We start from the raw sequence: 27,498 nt of genomic DNA on the forward strand, positions 1-27,498 counted from the left end.
TGTTTGACATCATCTACCTCATGGTGCGTGCTTCTTGTTTTACAGCTGCAGGAATTGCTTAATTATTTGCTGTCAAAGTATCACGAGTTCTTGCAGACGTGAGAGAGTAGCAACATTAACAAGAACGGATGTGCTCTCCTATGGTGTTAGGCACTTAAGTTAAATATATTTATCCTCACAATTTAAATTAGTTTAAAATAACATATCGATCCCATAAAAACCATTGCTTTATTTCTTTACAATGTTGTTAACCATCCTGGAAAGGCCATCTTCTTCTTCTTTTTTTCTTTTTATGTATTTATTTATTATTTATTATTTATTTTAAATACAAGACAATTTAGAGTATGGGCATGAACCATTTAACATTTTTGGACCCGCCATATGCCATGTAATAATTTACAGTATGGGAATTAGCCATTTAAACTACTCATGTGCCCCCTCTCCTTCATTGGATTTGCCCCTCGTAGTATGGGCATCGTCATCTTCATTCACTACTTACGCCCCCTCGTAGTGTGGTCGTCTTCTTCATTCACTATTTACCGTATCAAAACTGGGCCTGGGTCGACTACGGTACGCGTGCATGCATGCATTAATGCGTTAAAATTGAGCAATAGAGAAGGTACATGCGAATTGCAATTGTAATTAACTATACAAGCTGGGAACTTCTGCAAATCGAATTGATGGGGCGAAATTAATCATGCAAACTCATTCAGATTCTATTAAATTTCTTTATGATTTGAAATTTTGTGATGATCCAGTGATATATAATTAAGTTATTCCCAATATATATATACACACACACACTTGACAGCAAGCATTCATTCCCAAATTTCCCAGTCAAAATATAAACTACAGATTTAACCTAATTCAGAACTGATCGTTCGTAAAAGAAAAAAGTTTGCAGAAAAATAAATTGAAGTTAAAAAAACATAGCAACATTAGTAACCGTGCCAATATATATGTACACCTCCATGAAAATTAATTAACAAACCATATTTACGTTTATGTGTATTACGAAGCCTATTGATTAATTAATTATTAAGAACCGATTAATTGCTGAGGTCTTGCCTTTGGATCATAAGCTAGCTGTAGGCAGTTATCTCCTTGGACGCAGGCGGAGAAGCCACAGAGTCCTGCGATGTTCGAGGCGGCGAATGCGGCAATCGGGAGGAGAATCCCAAGAGCGGGTCATCCTCGAGGTTGGACTCCTCGTGATCAAAGTTGAGGGCGTAGCTGAGTGCGTCATATTTGAAATCGGCTGAATGATGCCTCCGCCCCTCGCGGCCATGGCCATTGCCACGTCCATGCATGCGCCCAATCCAATTTCTGCACTTGTCTTTCAATTCTGCAAACTCGTAATGATTGTTGTGGTGGTGGTGGTTGTAATGGTGTTGGGGGTGGTGATGATGCCTAGACCGCGAGGACCGAGGATTAGGGGAGAATGAGGAGGTTTGCACGAGGCTGACATTATCAGCCTCATGCGGAGTGGGAGGCGCCGTGAGGGCGCGGTGGTGGTGAGCTTTAGGAGTAGGGAAGCATGGGATGATGCAGAGGGAGGAGCGGAGCTTTTGTTTGAGGGAGTTTGGGGAGCAGGGTTCGTGGTGGTTCTCCATTATTTTGATTTGTGTGGAGAGGTGAGGGGCCGTGGTGGTGGTATTTGTGTTTTTATTTAGGAGGAGGAGACCCCGTGGGGAAGGTGCAATGACGGATGAGGACACGTAGGTTTCCGGATTTCATGGGATGCTTTTGGGGTTTCTGGTCATTTGACTTTGTTTTTAGGGTCTTTTTTTTTATTTCTATATTTCTGAAAACCATGTTGGGCCAGAATTTGAAGGTTAATATTGTGGTCCGTTTGCATGACATATGGGCTGGGCTCGAATACAAAATTGGAATGTGGGCTTGAACATAGCATAGATTTTATGGTGATGTGATTAGTTTTTCTTGTTGCCCAATCAAGAAAACTACGTGATTATGAGATGAGATTTGGTGCCAATGTGGTTAAGCGAGTTGATTTTTTTTTGTTAAATGATAGATTTTGTTAGATTAGTTATTGACGGGGTTCAAATACATGCCGTCATGTAAGGGCTCAACACATTTTTATTATTGTGGTAAAAGGCCACTTGCGTTAAGCGAGTTGATTAGGACAATGTTGTTTTTTTTTTTTTTTTTTTTTTTTTTCTACTTGAGTTCGAATTTTCGTTATTATAAGTTAAGATTAGTTTAGAATATCACACTGCTGGACCAAAAAAAGGAAGATTTGAGTATATGCAATCCATTTGAATTTTTGTTCATTAATCTTCTTTAATTCATTCGATCTGATAGCTGAAGGTTAAAAAAAGCATATGAAAGATAAAAATAAGTGTCTTTTAATATTAGTTTGTATGATCCATAGAACCCTTGGTGTGTTCTTCCTCACATGATAAGATCTTAGTCCATATCCTTTGTGTAATAAAATATTGTAGAAGTGGGGTTGGGGTTGATACGTTTGTTTTGTTTATTGAGAGAAAATATACTCACTCCTGACATTTGTGATTCTCTACACATTATGTCTTGTTTTTAACTTTGAAAAAGATTCACTTCTATTCAATTTTGATATTATTTATTGATAAATTTGATCATTTATGATATAATTTCTTTAAAGAGTCGATTTTATATGTGGCGTAAGACGTTATTTGTGTGTACAATCGAATTGACTTTCAGGTTATGAGGACAAAGACGTTTCACTATCACAATGAATGAAACCACGTGAATTAGGGTTTGAACTTACATGAGACCCGATAATACCTTCATATAATGCAGCTCGTTCACTTGTGAGAGTGTCTGACCATCTAGCTGATCAGACTGCTCTGCTCACATTTATGAAATAAAATTTAATAGCTTCATATAATGCAGCCCGTTCACTTGTGAGAGTGTCTGACCATCTAGATGATCAAACTGCTCTACTCACATTTATGAAATAAAATTTAATAGTTAAAACACCTGTTTCATTGAAGCCAAACTTCACCACCTCCCCCCCACACCAATTCTACTTGATTCATTGAAAGAGTGCATAAAAGAAAGTGCAAATTCACTACCCTTCTCCTTACCTAAACAGAAACACAGAAGAAGTGAAGTACTCAACAAAACCATTCACCAAGACCATTCACTTGGTGCAGCCAAGAAAAGACATTTTAGTTACTAGAAAGCCCAAAGAAATATTACAAGAAGAGATTTGGTTGATCACGTGGCTCACCCTTGTCCCTTAATAAGTGCCAGGTTTTCAGTTCTTAGCAACACGCAGCACCACTGTCTCATTCGACGCACACCTATTGTACTTGGTTGAACCTTTCGGTTAAGTTGCACTGAAACTCCCTCAACCTTTCCATCCCATTTCTCTCACCTTTTCTTTGTTTTGTTTTGTCTCCTCATCTTTTACTTTTCTTTTGCTCATTTTCGTCGAAGAATATAGTCCCACATCGAAAACCTGACTGCAGTAAACACTATTTATTTTTGTTTTACCAGTAGCACGCCGTTGAACCGTCTCTGAAACTTTAACGGTTTTCACTCATACATAATTGAGAGGAGAGAGATGAAGATGATTGATGCAGATTGTATATACAACCATCAATGGTATGGACCCCTTTTTGTCTGCCACCATATTTTGTTTCCATCTTATTGTTTAACTTCCATCTTCTTCTTCTTCTTCATTTCTTTGGAAAAAATTTCAGGACCAAGCAGCTTTTCATGGTGGAAAAACTGGATCATTTATAAGAGAAATATATACATATATATAGAGCTACACTCGTTTTCTTTGTCGGGTTTTGAGTTGTTGTAATTTGGAGGTTGAAATTAATGGCTGGAATGCTTCCTGGTGTGGAATGCGCTCGGAGGAGACGAGTCCATCAGAGCGGAGAGTCACCGTGTGTCGGCGGCATCCATGGCAGCACCAGGCGGTCTTCTTTCTGTTTGTATGCTAGCAACCATGATTCTCACCACACCTCCACCTCTTCACTGGTAATTCTATCGCTCTCTAAGTGTTTTTCGCGCTCTTATTTTCTTGGAAGCATCCGATTTTTCTTACCCTCGAAAATGAATGAATCAAACAAGAATCAATCGAGGAAAAGAAGAAGAGAGCGCAGAAGGAGAAACGAGAAACTGGAGTGTGAAAATCGCTATCCTACCGATTAAATTACAAGCAAATATAATTCTCTCCTGTTGTATGGATTATTTTTCATGATCATTGTTTCAATTTGCATGTTCTCCATTAATAACAGTATTAATTTATTGGACACAATAGCAAAGAAGCATACTGAACCAAGCATACATGGATGAGAAGCTGGGAGTGGAAGCCAGAGAAGCCAAGGGGAGATTAGATGAAAGACTGAGAACACAAAGAAAACCACGACCCAAAAGGTAATTAATTTACCAATATGTGGTCCGGCTATGAAACAAATTGTTGCTGACACATCAATAATGCCTCGATATCCATGTTATTGATGCGTTCTTGACAATATCGAAGAAACAATTGTTCCTTCATGCACATAAAATTTCTTAACAATAATGGTTCTTGCATTAACATACGCGAGGGGAATAAATTTCCTCTCACTCTTTCTCCTTCTGCAATACCTGTTTATTTTTGTCTCTCGATTTTCGATATGTTTTAACTATGTGTTTTGTTATATTTGTGATAAATTTAGGCATACTAATGGTGGTAACAAGGGACTGAAATGTGTGGATGGAGGAGGAAGATCATCTGTGGTGCTTGGGGAGTTGCAGAAAGAAGTTTACGGAGCAAACAAGAGTAGTAGTAGTAGTACAAGTGGGTCAAAGAAGTTCAGCTGGTCAAAGCTGACCTGGAAGTCATCGGACCAGGATGAATGTGCAGTCTGCCTCGAGAGGCTCAGGCCAGGTGAGGCCCTGGTGCACCTGCCCTGTGCCCATAGGTTCCACTCTGGTTGCATGGTTCCATGGCTTCACAACAATGCCCATTGCCCCTGTTGCAGAACGGAGATTATCTCCTAGTAATTGTATTGGTAATTTGGTAAATGCAAATTGAAAAATACAGATTGAGCTTGCAGTTGCAGTTGTAGAGTTGGTTTGAAGTTTGAACAATTAACTTTGTGGTATTAATTGTTTGGTTATCATATGTTTTTGTTAAAGTGAATAGTTGCCAAGTAGTCTTTGTGTGAGTAAATAGTTTATGCAAATTAGTGGGAGATTATAATTCCACACATTAATCTTGATGTAGGACAAGAATTCCGACGAAAAAATATCAAGAAAATAAAATGTTGAGGAGTTTGGAAGGAAGAATTAAAGTCGGGCTATATCGGATTTAATCAACATGGCAACATAAAAAGTAACAAAAAATATTTTCGTGCTAGAATTGAGCGTAATATGTCATTTTTGAGGAGAATCGCAAGAAGAATAAGACTCATGGTTATAATATGAGCCCGTCGTGTTTAAGGCCATTCGAGGTTGTTTAAACTCCCAGAACAACATTTTTAAAGTCTAATAAATGTCAGACTTTTCAAATTCTGTCCGGATTCATTCATGTCGTTTAATTTACCAAGACCCTGAGCTTCCTAAGGGGTTGTGTTTGTGTCTTTTTAAGCCATTTGGCTCCCAATGTAACGTATCAATTCAAGAAATAATCAAACAACCTTTCAATTTTATCCATCTATGATGGATTCCAAAAACCTTTGTTCTTCAGGATTTACATTTGTAATCCTTATATGCTCGTGTTGCGTCAAATCTCTTCCACAAATCTTTCGAAAAAATGCTTGACTCGTTATGTGTAGTGTTTCTCATAGCAAACAAATCATAGTCTGACTTTTATAAACGAACTTTTTCAGTTTTTATTCTTACAAGTCACTTTAGTATATGTCATAGTCTACATAAGGAATAACTCTTTAATTACGGTAAAGAGTTGAGCATTATTCCAAAATTTACAATGATTTCCAAATAATTGAACCAACATGTGATCTCCAATACAAATTTTTAAGAGGTGCAATCCCTTTTGTGAATGAATGTAATTGCACTACATATCACTATCTATCCCTCCAACCTCCCTACCTTGAAATTGAATACCACATGAGAGAAAAGGCTCCACTCATGTGACGGGTGGGACAAGAACAGGCGAATTATAGGACAGTCTTTGCTGTCTTGGTCGACCTTTTTCTTGTTTAGCGGAAATCATTTGTTCTTGCACTAATCAAATGTTAATACCAATCTCGATTCCAATTAAGGGAGATCATGGTGAGATCATAACAACTTAAGTCGCGAAAAAGATGGGCAGTGGCGGATCCATGAGTTTTTTTTTTTTGTTAATAAGTGAGGTTATAAAAGTTTGGTGTGGTGTTCTTGCTTAAGTTTTTTTTTGGTGGGTGGGTCTTATCGATTGTGGTGCTTGAGCCTTCAGAGATTGAAGAACGAGGATGGAAGTTGAGTGAAGTTAGTGAGTTTGGGTGAAATAGAGGATAAGGGCAAAAAATGACAGCTTGTTTGACGCAGTGCGAGCGTAGTAAATGGGATACAAACGTAAACCTAAGAATCGAAAATGAGATTTGTAGCCTTACTTCATCCTGTTTTGATTAGCTGTTGGGTGGACAAAATCCGAGTCATTTTCATTAAACAAGTCTGCCATAAAAATGGAGTAATAAGTTAAGAATAAATCAAATAAAAGATTCGGTTCTCTCCAACATGACCGAAAAAATATCTACGCCTTGAAGGTGGAATGTCATTTTCCCCTATAAAAGATGAAGCATGCTAACTTGGATTTTATCCTAATTTGGGAGAAATCTTCTTTTTTTTTTTTTCCTACCCTAATCCTTGTTTTTGTGTCACTACAGGCTAGCTGGAGGTCACTAAAGAGTAGATCCAATTTAGCTAATTTATCTCTGTCTTGATTATATAGATGGAGAGATGATTAGGCAAGGATCAAGATAAACTGATTAATTATTCGTTGATCGATTGAAGTGAGTGACGCAAGAGTCCAAAACGTTTCAAAGTTTTCAATGCGACGTGTGACTAAGACATAACTCGGAAAGGATGAGTGGCACGAATAAAGATTTTTTATGTTAAGGTTAAGACAATATCGTGATTGAAATTGACCCGAAATTATGAGCATTATGAATTTTGAAAATTATACAAGTTTTACAGTGAAAGGTTACTGTGTGAAAAAAAAACCACGGTTCTATAAAACTTTATTTTTCAGCCCACTCCCGATTACTATTTTGTGCTCCTTCAGATTTTAGTACATGTTTCCTGATGCGATAAGAGCTTGAGACGGTTCTGACGATTTTAACACAATGTGGGAATTCATATTTCTCTATTTTATAAATATCCATCTTATGTGGGACGAGAATTTAGCCTTAGTTCTTGACTATTTATCTATGCTCTAGCACTCGCGTATATATGAATAGGTTCATAAAATAAATCGGAAAAAAAAAATTGCCAAGGGGAAGGCACCGAACGACGCCGTTCGGTGGACCAATTATTTTCATTATTTTGGCACCTTGCGAATTTTACCATTTTAGACTCTCCCCGCAACGGCTAGTTTCCTAGTGACCGTTTTCCCGTCTCCCAAATTTCAAATCTGCAATCGACCTTCAACCCACCATTAATCTTCTTCACATACCGCAACTCCCAGAAATCTCCCTTCACTTTTCGAAAAACACCCACAAAACCAAATCCAAATCCAAAGCTCTGGCAACTTCTCGAATTCGATCTCTGTTAAACCCACTCGGCAATTCAAATCAAGGACCCAGAATTTAAAAAATGGTATATTCATACGCGCCCGCATACTACTCCACAATACACGACTCCATGACCTCCCTGTGCAAGTCCATTCTTCCCTTTAGCTTCAAGAAGCGGCGGTTGCCTGCGGCGGAGCAGAGGCTTTCGAAGCTGCAGTCGGATAACCTCAAGTGGCAGCAGGACTCTTTCCACCAGATTCTGAACTTGATGGGTCTTCACAAAGAAGGCATCTTGGCTGAGACCGAGGTGTCCGCTTTCCGATTGCATTTGCTCGAAACCCTCATTGCCTCTCAGGTGGCGGAGCATGAACAGCCGGTTATTCTGAGAGACAAGTTGCTGTTCTTGCAGGTAAAATACCAGTCTGCAATCTCAGCTCTTTCCCTGTTTTTTTTTTTTATTTCGATTGGATTTTGTTTCTTGGTTTTCTGAGTAACCAACAATGTTTAGGAGCTCTTGTATGCGAAATGCATATCGGAAGACGAGTACCATTCTTCGAAAAGGCCGTTGCTGCAGCGATTAGAGGCACAGGGAGCTGAGATCGAGGCCAAAGATATAATCGCTTCAGGGTCGCTGCCAGCGAAGGAACCGAAAGAGAATACAGATCAAGAGCAGTGGTCGGAAATTGACTTGAAGGATGAGAAATGCTTGCTAACGAAGGAAAAAGAGGGTTCGAATTCGAAGAACAAATTGAAACACAGCTCGGCAGTGAAACAAATCAAAGGGGCAGCTTCGGTGTTGGGATTTGTATCACCTTACAAACATGGGAAAAACAGGGGAGAAAAAAGCATATTCGATTTGCCTGATTCGTCAAAATTCTCTTCTTCCAGCTCTTCTAAGCATCAAGGAGGAGATCAATCGTCGATTCTTATGCCGGAAAGCTTGCCACAGGAGCCAGTGAAAGAGAGCGGCAGCGCAGATCGAACAAGGAGGAAACCGTTTAGGAGTCTGTTTCAGAGAGAACAGAAAGAGGGTCAGGGGGATCATGCCCACGAAAATGAACAAACACCTTCGAAATCGGCGAAAAAGCAATGGGGTTTTGATGGATTCAAGAAATGGAAGAGGAATGACTCGGAGGACGAGACAACTCCGCTGCCGCTGCACGAAAGATCGGATAGTGAGGCTCACTTGAAGCTTGTTCCAATCCCCATGGGTGAAGGGCCAGACACTAAGCTAATAAAAAGGAGGCTGCTTTCGGATGGTTCTCCTTCCGATTTCTTCATTGACAAGGTTCAAAACTGTTTGATTTAATTTCGTAATTTGCTGGCTAATATTTGAAGCTTGATCCGAAATTGAAGGTTGTTTTTTTTCTTTGTGTATGATCTGAAGGTTCTAGGGGAGAAGATAAAGAAAGAGCTGTCAAGAATTCAGTCAGAGCTTTGCGCTTCAAATCCAAATCTTCGATTTACGTAAGCCTTTCGATGAGTCTTTCTTAACATATACATTGGTATCGAAAAGCAGTCTTTTTGTATCGAAAATATATGAGTTTGATTCTTGTGATTTGCTCAGGAATGAACAAATTGAAGCTATTTCGACCAGGCTTCCGGTGGACAAGGCTGATCTGAAGAAGTTCTTTCCCAAGTGAGCAAATCTTCTCTAACTATAACCATCGCCTGTTTGTACTTTCTCTCTTATTTGTCATTGATTTGTGTTTCGTTGTCAGGTCGTGGTGCGATCGGTATGGAGAAGTTGTTCTGGATGTGGTGAGGAAAGAGTTCAAGGAGCATGTTGGGGAGATGGAGAGCTTGAGAAATGCGGCAAGAGAGAAACACGGTATCCACTCAGCGCGATGGACTGCATTCCAAGATGACGAGGAGAATTGTCACCCAAATCTCTTTGCTCCGCCGCAAGACAACAACCACAATTATACTTCAAAGTTCCATGAAACCAATCCATTCTGTGATGATCACATTCACACCACCCCTAGGAAGCTGAGATCGAAACCGGCAGCTTATACACAAGAGCAGAACCAGAACCAGAATCCCTTTTGGATCCCGGGGCATGGCTACTAATGCATTTTTTGAGTAATTGCTTAATATGTATTTTGATTGAGAGATCGCTTAATATGTTGTATGAACTATGAGAGAAGAACTCTGTTCTTCCAAGCATTCAAACTTTATGTTTGATTTGTAAATGTAGGCAATGTGTTATCTCCTTCAATGTTTTGGAATTCGATTCGCTCCTTGAATTTTATTTTCTTAGTTCTTCTCACTCACTATTTGAAATCCTCTAAGGGCTTTCATGCAAACATCCAACATGCGTGTAATACAAGAAACAAATCAATCAAAACATACGACATGATCATCAGGAGTTAGGGTTACTTGCGATGCGATGCAGGCAAAGTGGCGGAATTGGATTGGAAATCAAGTTAAAAATTGAAAATTCGGCAGCAGGAGGAATCTTTTGCAGAAACCTGAACCCGAGTCGTCTTTCTAACAAGATACTATACTTTTGACAACAAAACTAGCAAGATTTCTTCAAGACGTTGACAACAAAACTAGCAAGATTTCTTAAAGACGTTCAAGTAAAGGCAAAGGAATCTGCAAGCTTTTGAGCAATAATGGGAGGTCCGTTACCAATAATTCCAGCAAGAAACCCACTATTTGAAAAAGATAAAGAAAAGGCAGATGACGCTTCATTGCAATGGTGAAAAACAATCATGCTTATACACCTTGGTGCGGATTAAAGAAACTGTACAACATTACAAAGAACTTCAAGACATTATAGCTATCCTTGGGTTTCAATCCCTGAAGAACTTCAACACATTATAGCTATCATTGGGTCTCAATCCCCATTGATCCCCCTCGCCCTTAACAATTAACAATGTAACTTCCTAACGCTGGCGTTTGTCAAATAAAAAAAGAAAAAACACATAACCAACAAAAACGAAAATTCTAGGGTTTGCTATATTTGAAGCCTCTTTGTTGAGACGAAGATGCCAATACATGCACATTGATATGTAAGTATCTCATTTTTTCAATCCCTATACGAGTGCTATAAATCCGCAGCAAGGACGGCAGACGCTACAATATCGTGGATTTCGGAAAAATTCAGATACAAGTTAGTATTGGGGGACCAAAACATGTCGTGGTAGACGCGAAGAACCGTCTTTAACTATATACATTACTGTGTAGTATGTACAATTAAATCACAGAGAAGATATCTCCGAGTTAGAGACAGAACAGTCGGTGAAACCCTCACGAACATCTCCTCGGCAAAGCAGGCAAACTCTGTAAGTAGGAATGAACAGAGAGATGTTCGGTGAGAAAAAATACATGGGGAAATGAAGGACAATCATGAAGGGGGGGAAACAGAGGATGGCAATGACAATACCCGTGTATCTCTTTGAGCCACTTATCAACGCATAACATGTGATACTCGTGATGGCAAGGAAGAACTCGAATTTTGTCCCCTTCCTCGTACTCAGCGAGGCATATGTAACACCTATCAATTATTAACTCACCATGATCAAACAAATTCATTATGCTCCCTAATGATGAAATCATTTAAGGCCATAAGAAAGCAGGCATGACGCATGACTTAAATTAAGTAAAACTTACTGTTCAACGTCATCCCCGGACTTTGATTTGTCAACCTTTGTGTGACTTTTAAGAGGAAAACCATCAACAAGAGATGCTGGGGCAGGAGCTGAGACCATCGATAGTGAAAGCGACACAGGTTGGCGGTGAATTTCATCCAAAACCTGCACATCGCACATTACAACAAAATTAGGTTTGATACATTCATAAGGTACACAGTAATCTGTTGTGTAATATCTGCCCCTAAGCTTAACCCTCAAACATAGATAAAAACTGCGGAAACCAAATCACAGCCGTTCAACCTAGATTGGTAAACATGCAGCCAAAGCCCTCAAAGAGACCTCAAGAAGAAGAATATACTAAAATCATCCCTGATTTAATTAAGTTGCATAAATACCCTCCTAACTTAAGACATATGAAAGAGTTCAGAAAGAAAATGACCTCAAATAGAGCTTCAGCGAGCATGACAATTCTTGATATACTTGCCCGAGTACTAGACTCTTCAGCCATCAAGAATGAGCCACATGAGCACATGCCACGAGGGTGGATTCCTGTGGGACAAGAGGTATTACGCTGGCCATTATCATCAAGGCCAACACGAAGTCTTTCCCAGACCTACAAAGGGTCATACAGATGCAAATCAATGAAAATTACTAGTGGGACTCAAAAAATAAAGCTGCTACAGTTTACGGATTTCTCTGGCCCGTAAAACATCTGGATATAACACTTCATAAAGTATAAAAGTACCTTTGATGAATGATATATTTGTAAACCATGTAAATGAACATACGCATATCCAAAATAAGGTTAAGCCCCCCCATACACTCCCAAATGAAAAAACTCATTTTTTAAGATCCAAGTTAAGCCATGTAACTGAAACATCATAATATTTCTTAATATTAAAAACTATCACCTCAGATCTAGAATGTCGCCGTCGTTCACTCGAGTTGGGAATTCTATTGGCCCGGTGACCAGAATCAACTCCAATTTCATCATCAAAGAAATCACCACTCAAACCAAGCAGCCATCTGTCATGAAATCCCATATCCTCAGTATCATCAGTAGAGAAAAGAATGGTTGGTGAATCAATAAACCTCCTGGGGCTGCGCCTTGAAAATGCATCCCAGAACAGTCGCCTGCCATTCCTTCTAGCCTCACGATTACTTGCATCAGCATTGCTACTCCTCAATAAGTTGGAAGAAATGCTCATAACATCAACATGAAGTACGCTTCCATCTTCCTGGCCTTGTTCCCTATTGGACACAAGGAATCCTAAACCAGAAGGCATTGCCTCCCGAAGGGAATCATTTCCAAGTGAGTCGAAAGATGACGGAGTTTCAGAAACATTAGCAGAATCAGTATCAGCATTAAAACCCTGTACACCCCTTACGTCAGCCACATGATTCTCAACAGACACTTCCTGAGAACGGGAATTCCGAATCCCTTGTGGAGATGAACTACTTGGATGCATAACGTCGGGACAGCTCTCAGATACATTCTTGTCTGCTGAAATGTCAATGCCATTGACTGAATCCACATTAGCAGAACCATTCAAAGAGACTGTTTCTGAAGATTGTTCTTGTCTAAACAAAGTACTAGCGGTAGTACTATTATCCCTACAAGACTGATCGTGACTATAATCGGCACTTACCTGATGAGGTATTAGTTCTTTACTTTTGGACAAGCACTTCCCCTGGTTACTTGTGTCAACACTGCTTAATCCTTCTTCAACAGTGCTCTCAGATGATGATCCAATTTCAATAATGGGGCAGGTGAACTGTTGTCCACTACTGGAGACTAACGAGGTTCCTTCTCCAGAGTTCCGGACTTGATTGATATTAAGATCAGATTGCTCTGCATATTTCACAAGACACTCAGGTGCGTGATCTTCCATCTGCAGGAAGAGTACTGAAGCAAATCAGTCTCCTTATGTAATCTATATGACTATAACTACCAAGTACAAAATGATTCACGAAATTTGAAGGGTATTGGTAGAAAAGGTCAAAATACACTATCAAGGCATGAAGCAAATCAGTCTCCTTATGCAATCTATATGACTATAACTACCAAGTAAAAAATGATTCACGATGAAGGGTTTTGGTAGAAAAGGTCAAAATACACTATCAAGGCATGAAGCAAATCAGTCTCCTTATGTAATCTATATGACTATAATTACCAAGTAAAAAATGATTCACGAAATTTGTAGGGTATTGGTAGAAAAGGTCAAAATACACTATCAAGGCATCAATACAACTACGTACCACCACAGTTCTTTGGCCACCAAAAAAGTATTAAACTTACTTTTCTATACTGTCCATCAGAAGAGATGTGCATTTACTCCCAAATGAACACAAGTAACACAGGAATAAATAATTTCAGTTATATGCTAAATAGACTAATGCTAGGTATCTCAACTTCAAACCAACACCAAGCAAAATTTCTGCTTCATGACTTCATGGAAATAATATATTAAGGTTGTCATCACAAGTGCATCGCAAAGCACTAAATAAAAACAACTGCAATCATTCGATATCTAATTACATGCCTCGACTTCTCCAGAAGATTCCTAATACGTTCATCATGAGGACCCCCATGAACAATAATAGACTTGCACACAATTATATTCTTATACTCTAGCAAAATATCGTTACTCATCCAAACTTTTCTAAATCTTCTCTATCTCCCGAGAATGGGTGTATATATACACAGAAACATTTTTACCAACCACTTCACACTACTACATCAGCATCATGACTGATTCCCAGCTCAAGAACATAAGTTGCGCTAAAGACTATGTGATCATTTCTCCGCACCATTAAGAACCTTGACCTTCAAGTTCTACGATAGTAATCAAACTCTATCCAACCATTTCCCTGAGCATCCTACCAACCACTCATCGGGGATCATCATTAAAGTTCATATTCAAAAACATTAAAAAATCAAACAACATAGTTCAGACCCCAAAAACAAAGTTAAATCCTTTTTCCTCATTCACGATTGTTATACTGGACTTGAACAAATGTATACATTAAAACAAACATAACTCGAACTGTCAATTCAATGTCGCCATTAATTAAATCCCCAAACTTTTTTCAACAACACGGTCACATAATTAGCAGTTTTAAAATAAGAATACAATATTCACAATTGCAGGGAAATTATAACGAAAATTCAAAGTAACTGAATCATTATGATATTACCGAGCACAGGGCCAATTTTCTGCATCAGCTGGACAAATCCCATAGATTTTTATTGGATTGTAACTTGAATTGAGGAAAATCAAACCCAAAAGAAAATTAATTTAATGAAAAAAGCTTAAAATTCTTCTAATTTGGTCAAATCCCAAATCATCCAAAACCAGTAAAAATCGAATTTTGCATCCAAAAATGTAAAAAGTATGAGAAATCCAAAAATGGGCATTGACGATTGAATTGAAGGCATCGATTTTAGTGGAGGACGATGAAGAAAAGGGTACCTCGTGAGTAGCACGTGCAGAGGAGCCACCGCAGACGAAAGAGGAGAGTATGGAACGACTGGCGGTGCGATCGACTCGGGCCCGAGATGGGCGCGAGCCCAGTCGACTGCTGCTCGAACCCATTTTAGAGAGAGAGAGAGGAGGGAGAGAGAGAGAGAGAGAAAGAGAGAGGAGAGAGCGCTTCAGAGTTGGTGATGAATGATGATAATTGAAGCAAACCAGCTGAGAGAGAGAGGGCTTTCCATTTTTCCTTTTTTATTTCAAATTCAATTTTCTTTGTGAACAAGTGGTTTCTCCTAGTACGGGCGAATACCCATTAATTATAGGTAACCACAGTTATCCATTTATTTAAAGTTCACGATAACGGTTATAGGTAACCGTTTAGATAATTAAATGGTTATGAGTATAATCGTTTATTCGTAAAATTTAAATAAACGGTTATAGGTATGAACCTCGGTTATAACAATTACCCATTTACTCGTTTATTTTAATAGATATATAAAATAAAATAAAAAACAAAAAACCTAATTTGTAAGACTGTAACCTGTTCGTATAATGGTGATGTGCATCATAGTAGCTAGGTGATGAATCTGACTGGTATGTTTAATTCACTTTTACATTGCTGCCATGGGAACCGGTAGTGGACCTGTGGTACGAATACGATGTATAATCTGAGGTCACATTCACTAGTTATACCTTAGTGCGTTCTCTTCTAGATGTCCTTTTTTATCCTTCATACATATTTCCTCCTACATGCCAACACCTCTGGTTAAAAACATTTCTTTTGGGATACTAATTCAATTTATACATTTCTTTTGTAGGCCTTTTTTGGTGAGAACGAGTCGATGAGACTTTGTGATTGAATGTGCTTAAAGCATTAGTGTTCGTAAGTGTATAGTTTTGAAATATTTTGGTGCTTTGATCATCTAGTATTCAAGATAATGACTACCTTGAGTTTTTAGAAGCTTTACTTTGTAGTCATATAGATGTTATAATTGAATACTTGCTTGAGTATAGAAGAAAAATATGTCGAACCTACATGAATTTTAGCAAATATATTATATTACCTTGATTGATTAAAACTGTCGTTAGGCTTTATTATTTCAATTATTGGAGTTGTATACAGTTACAGTTATAAAAAAAAATATGTAAATAGGCGCAAAAAGGGGTAAATGGGTTAAAAAATGGACAAACAGGTAAACAGGTATGAATAAACGAGTATACGGTTACAGCTAAATGAGTACGTGGTTATGAGTATGGTTAACCGTTTATAAACGGTTATAGGTATGGGTATAACCGTTCAGACAATTACTCAACGGGTAAATGGTTATGCATGTATGAGTATAAGCAGTTATGGGTAAATAATCGCAATTACCCGTCCGCCATAACCATTGCCCATCCCTAATGTCTACATTGGACCAGGCTTGACCGACCCATCAAATATATGGGCCTGGATCATCAAGTTTCGCCCCAATGTATTCAGTATAAAACAAAGTTAAGATCAACTCCACCTTTAAAAAATGAGCTCACTCAAAGTTCATTTAATCCACCTAAATGAATAGTAATTTACTCCAATGAACAGTAATTAGTCAAGTGCATCCATCCTAAAAAATAAGCTGGGCAAGAATTTAGTCAATTCGTATTAAAATATTATTAATTTTTTTTAATAAAAAAATAAAAAATAGTTTTATTTTTAATTTCGGATATAATTTTTAACCAATCTTGTCACATTTCGTGTCATTTTTCGAAGGTACAATTTTGAAAGATGGTTAGGTGTGTGTGTGTGTAATCTTTTATTTTTTTCTGTATTTTTAAACAATTTTTTTATAATTTTTTATTAAGTTAATTAATCTGGACCGTTGGATTTCAAAAAAAAAAAAGAAAAAAAAAATCCAATAGCCCAGAAGTGGACACATGGCCCATGGTAAGATTCTGACATTTTTTTTAATGCTGGAACGCGTGCCTGTGTATCCCACACGCCAGCAGTCAAAAAAAAGAAATTCATATGTCTGACATCAGTCTGGCGTCATGTAGGCCGGTCTATTGCTCAGTTCGTTATGTGTGGGCTCAAAGATGGCCTCCACTTTGGGCTAGCCTATTGGGTGGGTGAAGTGGGTTTTTTTTTTGGGGGGGGAAATAGACTTTGGACTAGCACATTTGTTAGGGATGGAAATGCTTTGGGCTAGCAAATTTATTAGGGATGGAAATGCTCTAATAGGAAAAATGTTAGGCTTATCATATTTTTTATACTACATGTGTATAATATTTTTAATAAATATGGGATCTACAGTGTTATTCGCACACTCATTTTTATCTCTCACATATTCTTGTTAATTTTTAGTCACTCGTCTTCTTCAATTCATATCGTTTCCGACCAAAAATTAAGATGAGTGCGTGAGAAGAAATAATGGGTATGTAGATGACACTATTGTATAAAAAAAAATTGATAAATATAGTATTTACTCCTATGATAAGATAGGGTTACGTGTTTGGTATATATACGAGTACAATGAAGCCATGAAATTTGTAGTGGTGATTGGTTACATTGGTATACTTGAGATGTGAGGCAAAGTTATTATCATCACAAAGATAATTATGAAACTTATGGGCCTTATATTTTACTAAAAATTGACCTCCATCTTCCATATGTGAAACTTAGAGAAAGATCGTATACGTTTCATGAAAGTTTTTTTTTATCTGACAAGGAATGCAACATAGTTTTTTTAACTAAGATGTGAAAGACAAAATTATTCCCATCACGAGGATAATTATGGAACATGGCCCTTATATTCTACTAAAATTTGGCATATTAACTACATTTTACTAGAAAGATATACAAAAAGCTATACATGTTTTGGGAAAGTTCTTCTCATTTGACAGAGAAAATCGATAATTTCAAATGTGTCAAGACATATGATTATCTCTATTTAATTATAAATTGGAGGTAGAGAAAAATGGCAGCATTTTAATTGGGACCTGGATTGTCTGCCCTTTTCATCTCATACTATTTCTATTCTCTCCTATTTCTGTGGTCGCAGTTAAGCCATATTAACATTTTATATTCTCATTGCTTTTTGTTTTATTATTTTTATAAAAAATTAATATAAAATGTTAACGTGACTTAACCATGATCATAAATAAGAGAGGAAGAGAAATGTATGAGATGGAGAGAATAGACAATACAAGTCCCTTTGATTGTGGTGTGTTTGAATACTTGATCAAGGTATCGGCAGAGAAATATTGAGTTGAATTGTAGGTATTCAACTACCAGCAAGACAACCATGGATCGACGGGTGTGACTAGCAGTTGGTGCATATGATGGACACGTTTTACCTGTACAGAAGAAACACCATGTCTGTATCTACATAGCTTTCTATCCTTTCTCCACGTAGTTCTGCACCCCATTAACAAAAAGGCAAATTAAAATATATTATACAAAAGTTAAAGACCTAACTTTAATGCTTTATCCACTCCTATAAAATCTACATAATCGTCGAGTTCTGACACACTTCAGAACAATATTTCTACTTTTATGGTTGCAGGGAACTAAGAAAAAAAGATCGACTGAGAAACATGCCTGACCATCCACCACCACCGGGCCATGGTCACGGACCACCTCATCCGGAGCCTCCTCCGCCGCAACCCCATGCTCCTCCTCCTCCTCAGCCAGGCGGTGGACCTCACGCACCTCCCCCTGGCCCTCCCCATGGCCCTCCTGAACCACACAAGCCACATCATGATCCCCATCATGGTCCCCATCATGGTCCTGGTCATCACCACCCATGAATCATCATCCATCGTATGATGAATATATATGCTTGCATGCATGTATGTAGATGTATGGTGTATTGTAATGTCATTTCCAGTTTTAACTAAGTCGGTGAGTCCTCTCATGATCATGCATTTTTAATGAATGATGACTTCGTGTACCCAAAAAGTATGCATGATTATGTAAATTAATAAGATGGGTTTGTGGTTTTAATTTCCTCTTAATTAATTAGTTAATTTGGTACGCACTGAGCTGCTGATCAAAGTGTGGTTTAAGATGCAAAATTTCCATTCCTTTCATGTATGCAAATCTAATTACAAACAAATATGCTGCAACTAACTAAAAACCCGACGTGCAGCAGGTCATGGATAATTTTTGGTCTTTAATTCGATCTGTTAATTGAGAAATGTCTAATTTAATTGCTGCAAAAGCTAGCTTCTGAAGTATGATCAGTGTAAAGAAACAAATAAAATTAACATATACATCATCACTACAATTAACTTTTCTGATGTAGGAGAACAAATGAAATATGCGCATATCGTCAGTGCGTAATCCGCACTAATAATACAACCGCACTAATAATACAACGTAAAATAAAAAATGTATGTAGAAAACTATTAGATTCATTTCATTGTTTTATTTTCCCACCCACATTATAATCTCAGCCATCTTAAAAAGTTTAAAAATTAAAATGCTATTTTTTCATCCACTATTATTCCCAAAATAACCTTTAATATATATATACATATGAAATTATAAAATTGTCTCTTAAAATATATAACAAATAATATGTAAATGAAAACCACTAAGGTCTGCAAATTCACATGGAAACGACAGAGGTATCCAAATTCAAAAGAATTCGACAACGATAAATTTAAAAATACGATGGACAAATTCAAATGACCTACACACAAATTATTTTTCGACCTTTTCAATAGAAACATAATCTTCTACCTTTTTTGTAGAAGCATCATCTTCCACCTGTTCAATGAAAAAGTCATCGTCTAAGTCCATTGCTATTTATTTACTTTCTCTGAATGAAAGGAGATGAAAATATGAGTTAGGGTTTAAGGTAAACAAATCGTCTCTCATACCCAACCTTTTTTTTTTATTTTTTTAATTAAGCAAAACAAGATAATTAATATCCTTATCAGTCTTTTTGTAAATGGACAAATTTGTAATTAAAAAAATCATTAAAAGGTGGGTGGGAAGACAAGACATTGGGGTAGGAATAACATCACTCTTATTGTATTATATGAATGTAACGCCACAGGGCCAAATGGCTCCCTTTAGCTCTATAGCCTTGCAAGAAATTATATTTTAATAAATAATATTAGACCATATTTTATATCATCTCCAACAAAGAGAGCCAAAGGGCCATGGGCCATTTTGAAATAAAACCATCTCCAACAAAAGGGGCCAAAGGTCATAGGTCAAACATAATTTATTATTTTAATTAAATTAAACTACCATATTAAAATAAGGTTTTCAGACATATTTTCAGAGTCACTTGTCGCCAAATGAATAAGCCTCCGGATTTCTAATCTCAATAATTTTTTTTGATAGAATTTCGAGTGACATGTGTCACTAGCGTAAGTGACTCTCCAGATTTCTTATTTTTATGTAATCTCAATAATTTTTCGGATAGATTTAGAGTGACACATGTCGCTAAAGTGAGTAACTATCCAAATTTCTTATCTTTACGTAAACTTAATAATTTTTCGGATAAGATGTCGAGTGCCACGTGTCGAGATGTAATTGGTTGTGCAAATTTTAGATAGAATTCTTATCTACGTGACACTTTTTATCTTCAGCTTTCAATGTTGTAGGAATGGTGTAGGTATTTGTAGAAAAAAAAATTAGATTTTTTTTTTTTTAAATTCGTCCAAAAGAACAAAAAATTCAAATATGGCCTAACTACAAACTCGTAACATAAAATCTGTTTCTCGACTTGTTGATGTGGGCTTATGAATCTTGTGGTTGCCCTAATTCAGAAGAATGACCACACAGAATGAAACAAGACATAAACAAAAATCTTCTCTGCGTGATACACACGTTTAACTTGCAACATATCACCGACCAGAAAATAAAAAAGAATATCGATCCCACCACTTTTATCATTGTTCTTTAGATGGATAACATTTCATATAAAATATGAAAGATCTTTTATTTTTTATGTGGCGCCTGTCGCGACGAAGAAATGTGGCTACCAGCAAGAAAGTGAAGATAATGTACGTGGACGTTGATCTTTTGCTTTTTGCACCGACACCATTGCACTATAAAATCCCACTACTTTCTTCAACAGTTTCGCCGCATCAATAAAAACAAGAGAGTAGCTAGATCGAAGAATTACAAGTCTCTGTGTAACTGCTGCAAATTAAGAAGATTGTCGAAGATGCACCAACCTCCAGGCCCTCCGCCACCGCATGACCACGGACCACCGCACCACGGGCCACCTCACCATGGTCCGCCACCACCTGGCGGCCCTCCAGGTCCCGGCCCTCACGGCCATGGACCTCCAGGCGGTCCGGGAGGACCAGGGCATCACGGCCACGGGTGTGGAGGTGGACCGGGTGGTCGCTGCTAAGTGCTAACTAATGATCTTGACCAAGAACTTTCTGGTGTACTACTTGTGGTTTAATATGTGCTAATCATGTTTTCTAGTTAATTAGTTTACTAATCATGTTCAAGATCACCACCAGACTAGCTCAGCTCAGCTGGAGAGGATCATGTATCTGTCCGTAATGGTACTATGTTGAATATGCTGCGTATTATGATATCAATAAAATGCAGCTCCATATTATAATAATACATCTTTGATCATTCTTAATGAATTGATTGGATTATATTGATAGGTAAAAATTACTCGAAACAATTTGATGCACTAAGAATATCTACTCGTATTTGAGGAGAGAAATTTACATGCAATCACATAATAAGAAGATGATATTTCAACCCTAAGATGCGCCATTATATATTTTAACTTGCTCATATAACATTGCATGAATAGTTTGATATAACATCAATTTCGCAGCTTAGTGGCATGGTATGTAAGTTCTTTTCATGTTACTCAAAGTTCAACTCCAATTTCGGTTTCGAACTGCTTCTATAGAAAGCATTTTCTTTTTATTTGAACAAACCTTAATATCTATAATAAGGAATGGAAGAATGAGTTAAGTTTCATAATCGACTAGCAATAATGTAATTCAAATTCGCATTTGACGAGAATGGAACCTAAAATCTCTACTTACAAGTAAAGAATAATACCATTAAACCGTAATATTAAGTGTAGCTTCTATCCAAAGCATTGGAAATAAATTCTCTCTGGATCCCTTTCACCTAATCCCATCATCAAACAATCCGGACTCTTGAAATTTGATATAACGGTTAAAGTTATTATAACTTTTACAATGAGTCTATGTTTTTAACTGTTAGATCAAATTTCAATAACCCATATTATTTGATGAGAATGATTAAATGGAAGGGATCTGGAGATAATTTATTTCCAAAAGCATTAACCTTTAACAAACACTTATATGATCAAAAAACACTTTCAAGTATTTTTGACTAACCAAATCGGTTTCGCGTAAATGAGCCATTCGGGCGCCCAAATTTTAATATCTTTAAATTAACAATTCTATTGACTTGGACTTTGTTCTCTCTCTATCGACCTAGTCCCAAAAAGGCCTAAATAAAAAAAGCCCAAAACAATGAAGCCCAAATCATATCATCCCAAAATAGGGCCCAGTCCAGTTAAAAGACCAAAGCACCAACAAAACACAAAAGTGAAAGAAAAGAGACGAAGTTCCGCTATTCGCACACCGCCCAGAAACCCCTCGATAAACCCCTCTCTCTCTCTCTCTCTCTCTCTCTCTCTCAACTCCGAACAGTGCTTCCGACTCTGGGCTCTGCCCTTGAAGCGTTATAGGTAACGGTCCTTTCTCTGCTTCGTATCTTTCACTTACGAATATGTGTATATTTTTGTGTAGTTATATTCAAACCCTGCTGCAAGATTTTCAAAATCTGGAAACAAATTTAATTCTTTGTAACTTAGAGAAAATCGAGAGCATCGACAATTTGTTTCTTTTCGGGTTTTGGTTGGAACCCATTTCATTTCAGTGGCTTAATTAGTGTTAAAGCATTCAAAGTTTAAACCTTGTTGCCAGATTTCCAAAATTTGAACGAAGTTTTGATTTTTGTGTTACTTTGAGAAAACTAACATGACCAACTTGTTCCTGTATCGAATTTAATCGGAATCCATTTGATTTAAGTGAATTAGTTAGTGTTTTAGTGAAGTAATAGATTTTTTGAAATAGCAGATTTGGTAGGATGGATGACAGTCTGTACGATGAGTTTGGGAATTACATAGGCCCGGAAATCGAGTCTGATCAAGAGAGTGATAGAGAGGACGAGGATGAGGAGCTGCCCGATAGGCAAGAGGATAGGGATGCATCGGACGGCGATGATGCAGCTGCTGGTCCCAATGGGTGGCTGACTGCCTCCAATGATGTCGATATGGACAACCAGGTTGTCCTTGCTGAGGATAAAAAGTATTATCCAACCGCGGAAGAGGTCTACGGTGAAGATGTTGAGACATTGGTTATGGATGAAGATGCACAGCCTCTGGAACAACCCATTATTAAGCCTGTTAGGAATGTCAAGTTTGAGGTTGGTGTCAAGGATTCTTCCACCTACGTGTCGAACCAGTTCCTTTTGGGACTTATGTCGAACCCCTCTCTGGTTAGGAATGTAGCACTTGTGGGGCACTTGCAGCACGGGAAGACAGTGTTCATGGATATGTTGGTGGAGCAGACTCACCATATGTCTACTTTTGATTCAAATAGCGATAAGCACATGAGGTACACGGATACAAGGATTGATGAACAAGAGAGGAGGATATCCATTAAGACAGTTCCTATGTCCCTTGTACTCGAGGATAGCAAGTGTAAATCGTATTTGTGCAACATCATGGATACGCCTGGTCATGTCAATTTCTCTGATGAAATGACTGCAGCCCTTAGGCTTGCCGATGGTGTTGTCTTGATTGTGGACGCTGCAGAAGGAATGATGGTGAGCAACTCATCTTTTGTTTCATTGAATAATGAATATGCAATATGATGTTGTGCCCTTTGTTATACTATGATTTTATGTTTTTGACTTTTTGTTAATATAAGATCTATCATCAACATGATATTGTCATATATCACTGCCTCATCTGTAGAAGAATGTCAGAATGGGTATGATATTCCCCTTGCTTAGAAAATTTTATGATTTTGATTGGCAGGTAAATACTGAGAGGGCTATACGCCATGCAATCCAAGAGCGCCTACCAATTGTGGTTGTAATCAACAAGGTAAGATTTTCTCTTATTTCAGGGCTTCTTTATTTCTCATTTTCCCTCCATTTTATCACAAGCATGAACCCATTAATTATATTGTTATTAGTACCAACATGAATTTTCATGTCAAAGGTTGACAGATTGATAACCGAACTCAAATTGCCCCCAAGAGATGCGTACTTCAAGATAAGGCATACTTTGGACGTCATTAATACCAACATAACTGCGGCCTCATCAACTGCTGGCAGTGTACAAATTATTGACCCTGTTGCAGGAAATGTTTGCTTTGCAAGTGCTACCGCAGGATGGTCATTCACATTGCAATCGTTTGCAAAGCTATATCTTAAACTCCATGGGGCTGATAATACGGACGTAGATAAGTTTGCCTCTCGTCTCTGGGGAGATATGTACTATCATCCGGATGACAGGAGTTTTAGGAGAAAACCCCCTGCCAGTGGAGGCGAAAGGTCATTTGTCGAGTTTGTGCTCGAACCCCTGTATAAAATTTATAGCCAGGTGATTGGGGAACATAAAAAGAGTGTGGAGGCAACTCTTGCTGAATTTGGTGTCACCCTCAGCAATGCAGCTTACAAGTTGAATGTTAGACCTCTGCTGAGATTGGCTTGTAGCTCAGTTTTCGGATATGCCTCAGGCTTTACTGATATGCTGGTTCAACATATTCCTTCTCCTAAAGGTGCCGCAACAAGGAAAGTAGACCATATATATACTGGACCAAAAGACTCTTTGATTTACAAGGCGATGAAAGATTGTGATCCTGATGGTCCTTTGATGGTCAATGTGACAAAATTGTATCCCAAGTCCGACTGTAGTGTGTTTGATGCATTTGGTAGGGTTTATAGTGGCAAGATTCAGACAGGGCAGACTGTACGGGTATTGGGAGAAGGCTATTCACCAGAGGATGAGGAGGACATGACAGTCAAAGAGGTGACTAAGTTATGGCTTTATCAAGCTCGAGACAGGATACCAATAGCCGAGGCTCCTCCTGGTACTTGGGTTCTTATTGAAGGTGTGGATGCTTCTATAATGAAAACTGCCACCATCTGTAATGAATATTATGACGAGGATGTGTACATCTTCCGTCCTCTTCAGTTCAATACTCTGCCAGTTGTGAAAACTGCAACTGAGCCACTAAATCCAAGTGAGCTGCCAAAGATGGTGGAGGGACTAAGAAAGATAAGCAAGAGCTATCCTCTTGCAATCACTAAAGTTGAGGAGTCTGGGGAGCACACGATATTAGGTACAGGAGAACTCTACTTGGATTCAATAATGAAGGATCTTAGAGAGTTATATTCGGAAGTAGAAGTCAAGGTAATTGATTTCTCCAAGTTCTCATCCTCTCTTCACAATTTTTTCTTTCAACGCAATTTTTCCACCTCTTAGGGATGTCAAGAATTTTTTTTTTCTTGATGGATATGCGTTTGTTTGCAGGTTGCGGATCCTGTTGTTTCATTTTGTGAAACAGTGGTGGAGTCGTCGTCAATGAAATGTTTTGCTGAAACACCCAATAAGAAGAATAAAATAACCATGGTAAGAAGCAACCTAATTTTCAGAAATTTTATGTGATTCAGTTTTTAAATTATGACGTGCTAAAAACCTTTGTCCTTTGGTAGATTGCAGAGCCATTGGAGAGAGGACTTGCTGAGGACATTGAGAATGGTGTTGTAAGCATTGATTGGTCTCGGAAGGATATTGGCAATTTTTTCCAGACTAGATATGAGTGGGATGTTCTTGCTGCACGGTCCATATGGGCATTTGGCCCTGATAAGCAGGTAATACACCTGCTACAGGCAGCATGTTATTTTGTTTACGAAGTGCTTTTGCTGTCCTTGGTTCTGTTTTAATCCTAATATAGTATAAACATAACTTCATCTAGCCCCGCCCCAACCCGCGGATAGCAAATCACATTGTGAAATCAAAACATAGCTTTATATATCTTCTATATAACTTTCTTTTATTCATCTCTCCCTCCCTCTGCCTTTCTTCAAATTTTAGCTATACGTTCCAGACCTAGTGCTTTTGTTTGACAAAAAGGTATATTTGCAGGGACCTAACATTCTATTAGATGACACACTTTCCACTGAAGTCGACAAAAGCTTGCTGAATGCTGTGAAGGATTCAATTGTTCAAGGGTATTTTATTTGAATTCTTGTCCTTTTCCCCTGTATTGTTGTTTCAGTTTACTGCTCACTATAATGTTATTTTGCCCAGGTTTCAGTGGGGTGCTCGAGAAGGACCCCTTTGTGATGAACCAATCAGAAATGTCAAGTTCAAAATTGTGGATGCAAGGATTGCCCAAGAGCCACTGCATCGTGGATCTGGCCAGATCATTCCCACATCTCGACGTGTGGCCTATTCATCTTTCCTAATGGCAACACCGCGTCTTATGGAGCCAGTATATTATGTGGAGGTAACTCCTTGCTCCTTCACTTAACACATAATGAGATTGATTTTCAATAAGGGTTGTATACAAGTCCTCAGGAACTTAGATTGCTTTATGAATGAATCCCCTCACTTCAATGAGTGGCTCTGCACTTTGATTTTCTAATTTATGTCTGATGCTGTTGTTTCAGATACAAACACCCATCGACTGTATTTCTGCGATCTACACTGTTCTATCTCGCAGGCGTGGACACGTTACAGCTGATGTTCCTCAACCTGGGACCCCTGCTTATATCGTCAAGGTTTGTTGGATAACTTTATTTTTGTAGAGTTTCAATTCCATTATACTGGTCTTGGTTTTTATCATGGGAGTGAAGACTGTGCAGTCATAATATTGATTTCATTTATTTTTCTCGTCCATTGAATTTCAGGCGTTCTTACCGGTGATCGAATCTTTTGGCTTTGAAACTGATTTGAGGTACCATACCCAAGGACAGGCATTCTGCCTCTCTGTGTTCGATCACTGGGCTATAGTCCCTGGGGATCCACTTGATAAGAGCATCGTTCTGCGACCCCTTGAACCTGCCCCGATTCAGCATCTGGCCCGTGAGTTTATGGTCAAGACAAGACGTAGAAAGGTAAAACATTCCGTCTGCTCTCTCTTCCACTTTTGGTACCTCGAGAATAGTTTGACTCACATGCTAAATTTTTTCCAAACTATGCGCTGCTGCCTCGTTACATGGCTGAGTTTTGTTTTGTTGAATTTTGCAGGGAATGAGCGAGGATGTGAGCATCAACAAATTCTTCGACGAGGCTATGATGGTGGAGCTGGCTCAGCAGGCAGCTGATCTTCATCTGCAAATGATATGATCGTGGCGGGGGCTTCACAATACCTTGTCCACATGTCCAAAGTTGAGGAACGAAATTGTACGCGATTTTATTTGGATGAAAACCCGTAGAAGTAGTTGTAGTGTGGAGCTTACAAGTTACAATTTTGAATGCAAGGGTAAATTTAGCTGTTGTAACTTTTTGATGTCCAATACCCTTGCGACCGTTGTATCCGATATTCGTCAAATCCTTCCTAACTTCATAGAAAAATTGGTGTGAGAATTTCTAAATTGTAATGTTATCTGATGATATTGTTCTTTCTAATTTATACATGTTTTATCCCGTTTTTCTACGAAAGAAACTTGTTTACACCGTCATGTGTTTTAAACTAATTATGCATTGTTACGTGTTTTCACGT

At 38.1% G+C, this 27,498-nt stretch overlaps 5 protein-coding genes across 6 annotated transcripts; 3 read left to right on the forward strand and 2 right to left on the reverse strand.

Annotated features, from left to right (window-relative positions):
* Positions 1–1,082: 1,082 nt before the first annotated feature.
* LOC137746852 (uncharacterized) lies at positions 1,083–1,613 on the reverse strand. The gene has a single exon (XM_068486863.1). The coding sequence runs from the start codon at positions 1,611–1,613 to the stop codon at positions 1,083–1,085; it is 531 nt and encodes a 176-aa protein (XP_068342964.1).
* A 1,606-nt stretch (positions 1,614–3,219) lies between these two features.
* Positions 3,220–5,120, forward strand: LOC137748213 (probable E3 ubiquitin-protein ligase RHY1A). Its single transcript, XM_068488325.1, has 4 exons — positions 3,220–3,609; positions 3,708–3,993; positions 4,277–4,392; positions 4,677–5,120. Exons 2-4 carry the CDS (start codon positions 3,832–3,834, stop codon positions 4,999–5,001), a joined length of 603 nt encoding a protein of 200 aa, XP_068344426.1. The 5' UTR covers positions 3,220–3,609; positions 3,708–3,831; the 3' UTR covers positions 5,002–5,120.
* Positions 5,121–7,371: 2,251 nt separating this feature from the next.
* LOC137747478 (uncharacterized) lies at positions 7,372–9,924 on the forward strand. Its single transcript, XM_068487593.1, has 5 exons — positions 7,372–8,082; positions 8,182–8,961; positions 9,061–9,140; positions 9,241–9,312; positions 9,395–9,924. Exons 1-5 carry the CDS (start codon positions 7,756–7,758, stop codon positions 9,741–9,743), a joined length of 1,608 nt encoding a protein of 535 aa, XP_068343694.1. The 5' UTR covers positions 7,372–7,755; the 3' UTR covers positions 9,744–9,924.
* Positions 9,925–10,613: 689 nt separating this feature from the next.
* Positions 10,614–14,967, reverse strand: LOC137747366 (uncharacterized). Of its 2 annotated transcripts, XM_068487463.1 has the most exons (6): positions 14,746–14,961; positions 12,184–13,164; positions 11,712–11,885; positions 11,292–11,434; positions 11,065–11,175; positions 10,614–10,961 (listed from the first exon to the last, which is right to left on the reverse strand). In XM_068487463.1, exons 1-6 carry the CDS (start codon positions 14,866–14,868, stop codon positions 10,880–10,882), a joined length of 1,614 nt encoding a protein of 537 aa, XP_068343564.1. In that variant the 5' UTR covers positions 14,869–14,961; the 3' UTR covers positions 10,614–10,879. The 2 variants fall into 2 exon arrangements, with proteins under 2 accessions (XP_068343564.1, XP_068343565.1); XM_068487464.1 differs by lacking the exon at positions 11,712–11,885 and having other exon boundaries at positions 14,746–14,967.
* Positions 14,968–22,319: 7,352 nt separating this feature from the next.
* On the forward strand, positions 22,320–27,404 carry LOC137747321 (110 kDa U5 small nuclear ribonucleoprotein component CLO-like). The gene is made up of 11 exons (XM_068487414.1): positions 22,320–22,442; positions 22,834–23,584; positions 23,799–23,867; positions 23,985–25,181; positions 25,302–25,400; positions 25,484–25,642; positions 25,917–26,002; positions 26,082–26,280; positions 26,444–26,554; positions 26,684–26,890; positions 27,024–27,404. The coding sequence occupies exons 2-11, from the start codon at positions 22,844–22,846 to the stop codon at positions 27,120–27,122; spliced, it is 2,967 nt and encodes a 988-aa protein (XP_068343515.1). The 5' UTR covers positions 22,320–22,442; positions 22,834–22,843; the 3' UTR covers positions 27,123–27,404.
* Positions 27,405–27,498: the final 94 nt, after the last annotated feature.

Source organism: Pyrus communis, chromosome 10 (genome assembly GCF_963583255.1).
Source record: "Pyrus communis chromosome 10, drPyrComm1.1, whole genome shotgun sequence".
Lineage (NCBI taxonomy): Eukaryota > Viridiplantae > Streptophyta > Magnoliopsida > Rosales > Rosaceae > Pyrus > Pyrus communis.

Coding starts and splice junctions, on each gene's coding strand:
- LOC137746852 (XM_068486863.1), bottom strand. CDS start 1,613: ATGGAGAACCACCACGAACCCTGCTCCCCAAACTCCCTCAAACAAAAG.
- LOC137748213 (XM_068488325.1), top strand. CDS start 3,832: ATGGCTGGAATGCTTCCTGGTGTGGAATGCGCTCGGAGGAGACGAGTC. Junction 3,994..4,276: donor ACACCTCCACCTCTTCACTG/GTAATTCTATCG, acceptor TGGACACAATAG/CAAAGAAGCATACTGAACCA. Junction 4,393..4,676: donor AGAAAACCACGACCCAAAAG/GTAATTAATTTA, acceptor TGATAAATTTAG/GCATACTAATGGTGGTAACA.
- LOC137747478 (XM_068487593.1), top strand. CDS start 7,756: ATGGTATATTCATACGCGCCCGCATACTACTCCACAATACACGACTCC. Junction 8,083..8,181: donor ACAAGTTGCTGTTCTTGCAG/GTAAAATACCAG, acceptor AACAATGTTTAG/GAGCTCTTGTATGCGAAATG. Junction 8,962..9,060: donor CCGATTTCTTCATTGACAAG/GTTCAAAACTGT, acceptor TATGATCTGAAG/GTTCTAGGGGAGAAGATAAA.
- LOC137747366 (XM_068487463.1), bottom strand. CDS start 14,868: ATGGGTTCGAGCAGCAGTCGACTGGGCTCGCGCCCATCTCGGGCCCGA. Junction 13,165..14,745: donor CTGCACGTGCTACTCACGAG/GTACCCTTTTCT, acceptor CTCTTCCTGCAG/ATGGAAGATCACGCACCTGA. Junction 10,962..11,064: donor TGGCTCAAAGAGATACACGG/GTATTGTCATTG, acceptor TCCTACTTACAG/AGTTTGCCTGCTTTGCCGAG.
- LOC137747321 (XM_068487414.1), top strand. CDS start 22,844: ATGGATGACAGTCTGTACGATGAGTTTGGGAATTACATAGGCCCGGAA. Junction 23,585..23,798: donor ACGCTGCAGAAGGAATGATG/GTGAGCAACTCA, acceptor TTTGATTGGCAG/GTAAATACTGAGAGGGCTAT. Junction 26,281..26,443: donor AGCCAGTATATTATGTGGAG/GTAACTCCTTGC, acceptor CTGTTGTTTCAG/ATACAAACACCCATCGACTG.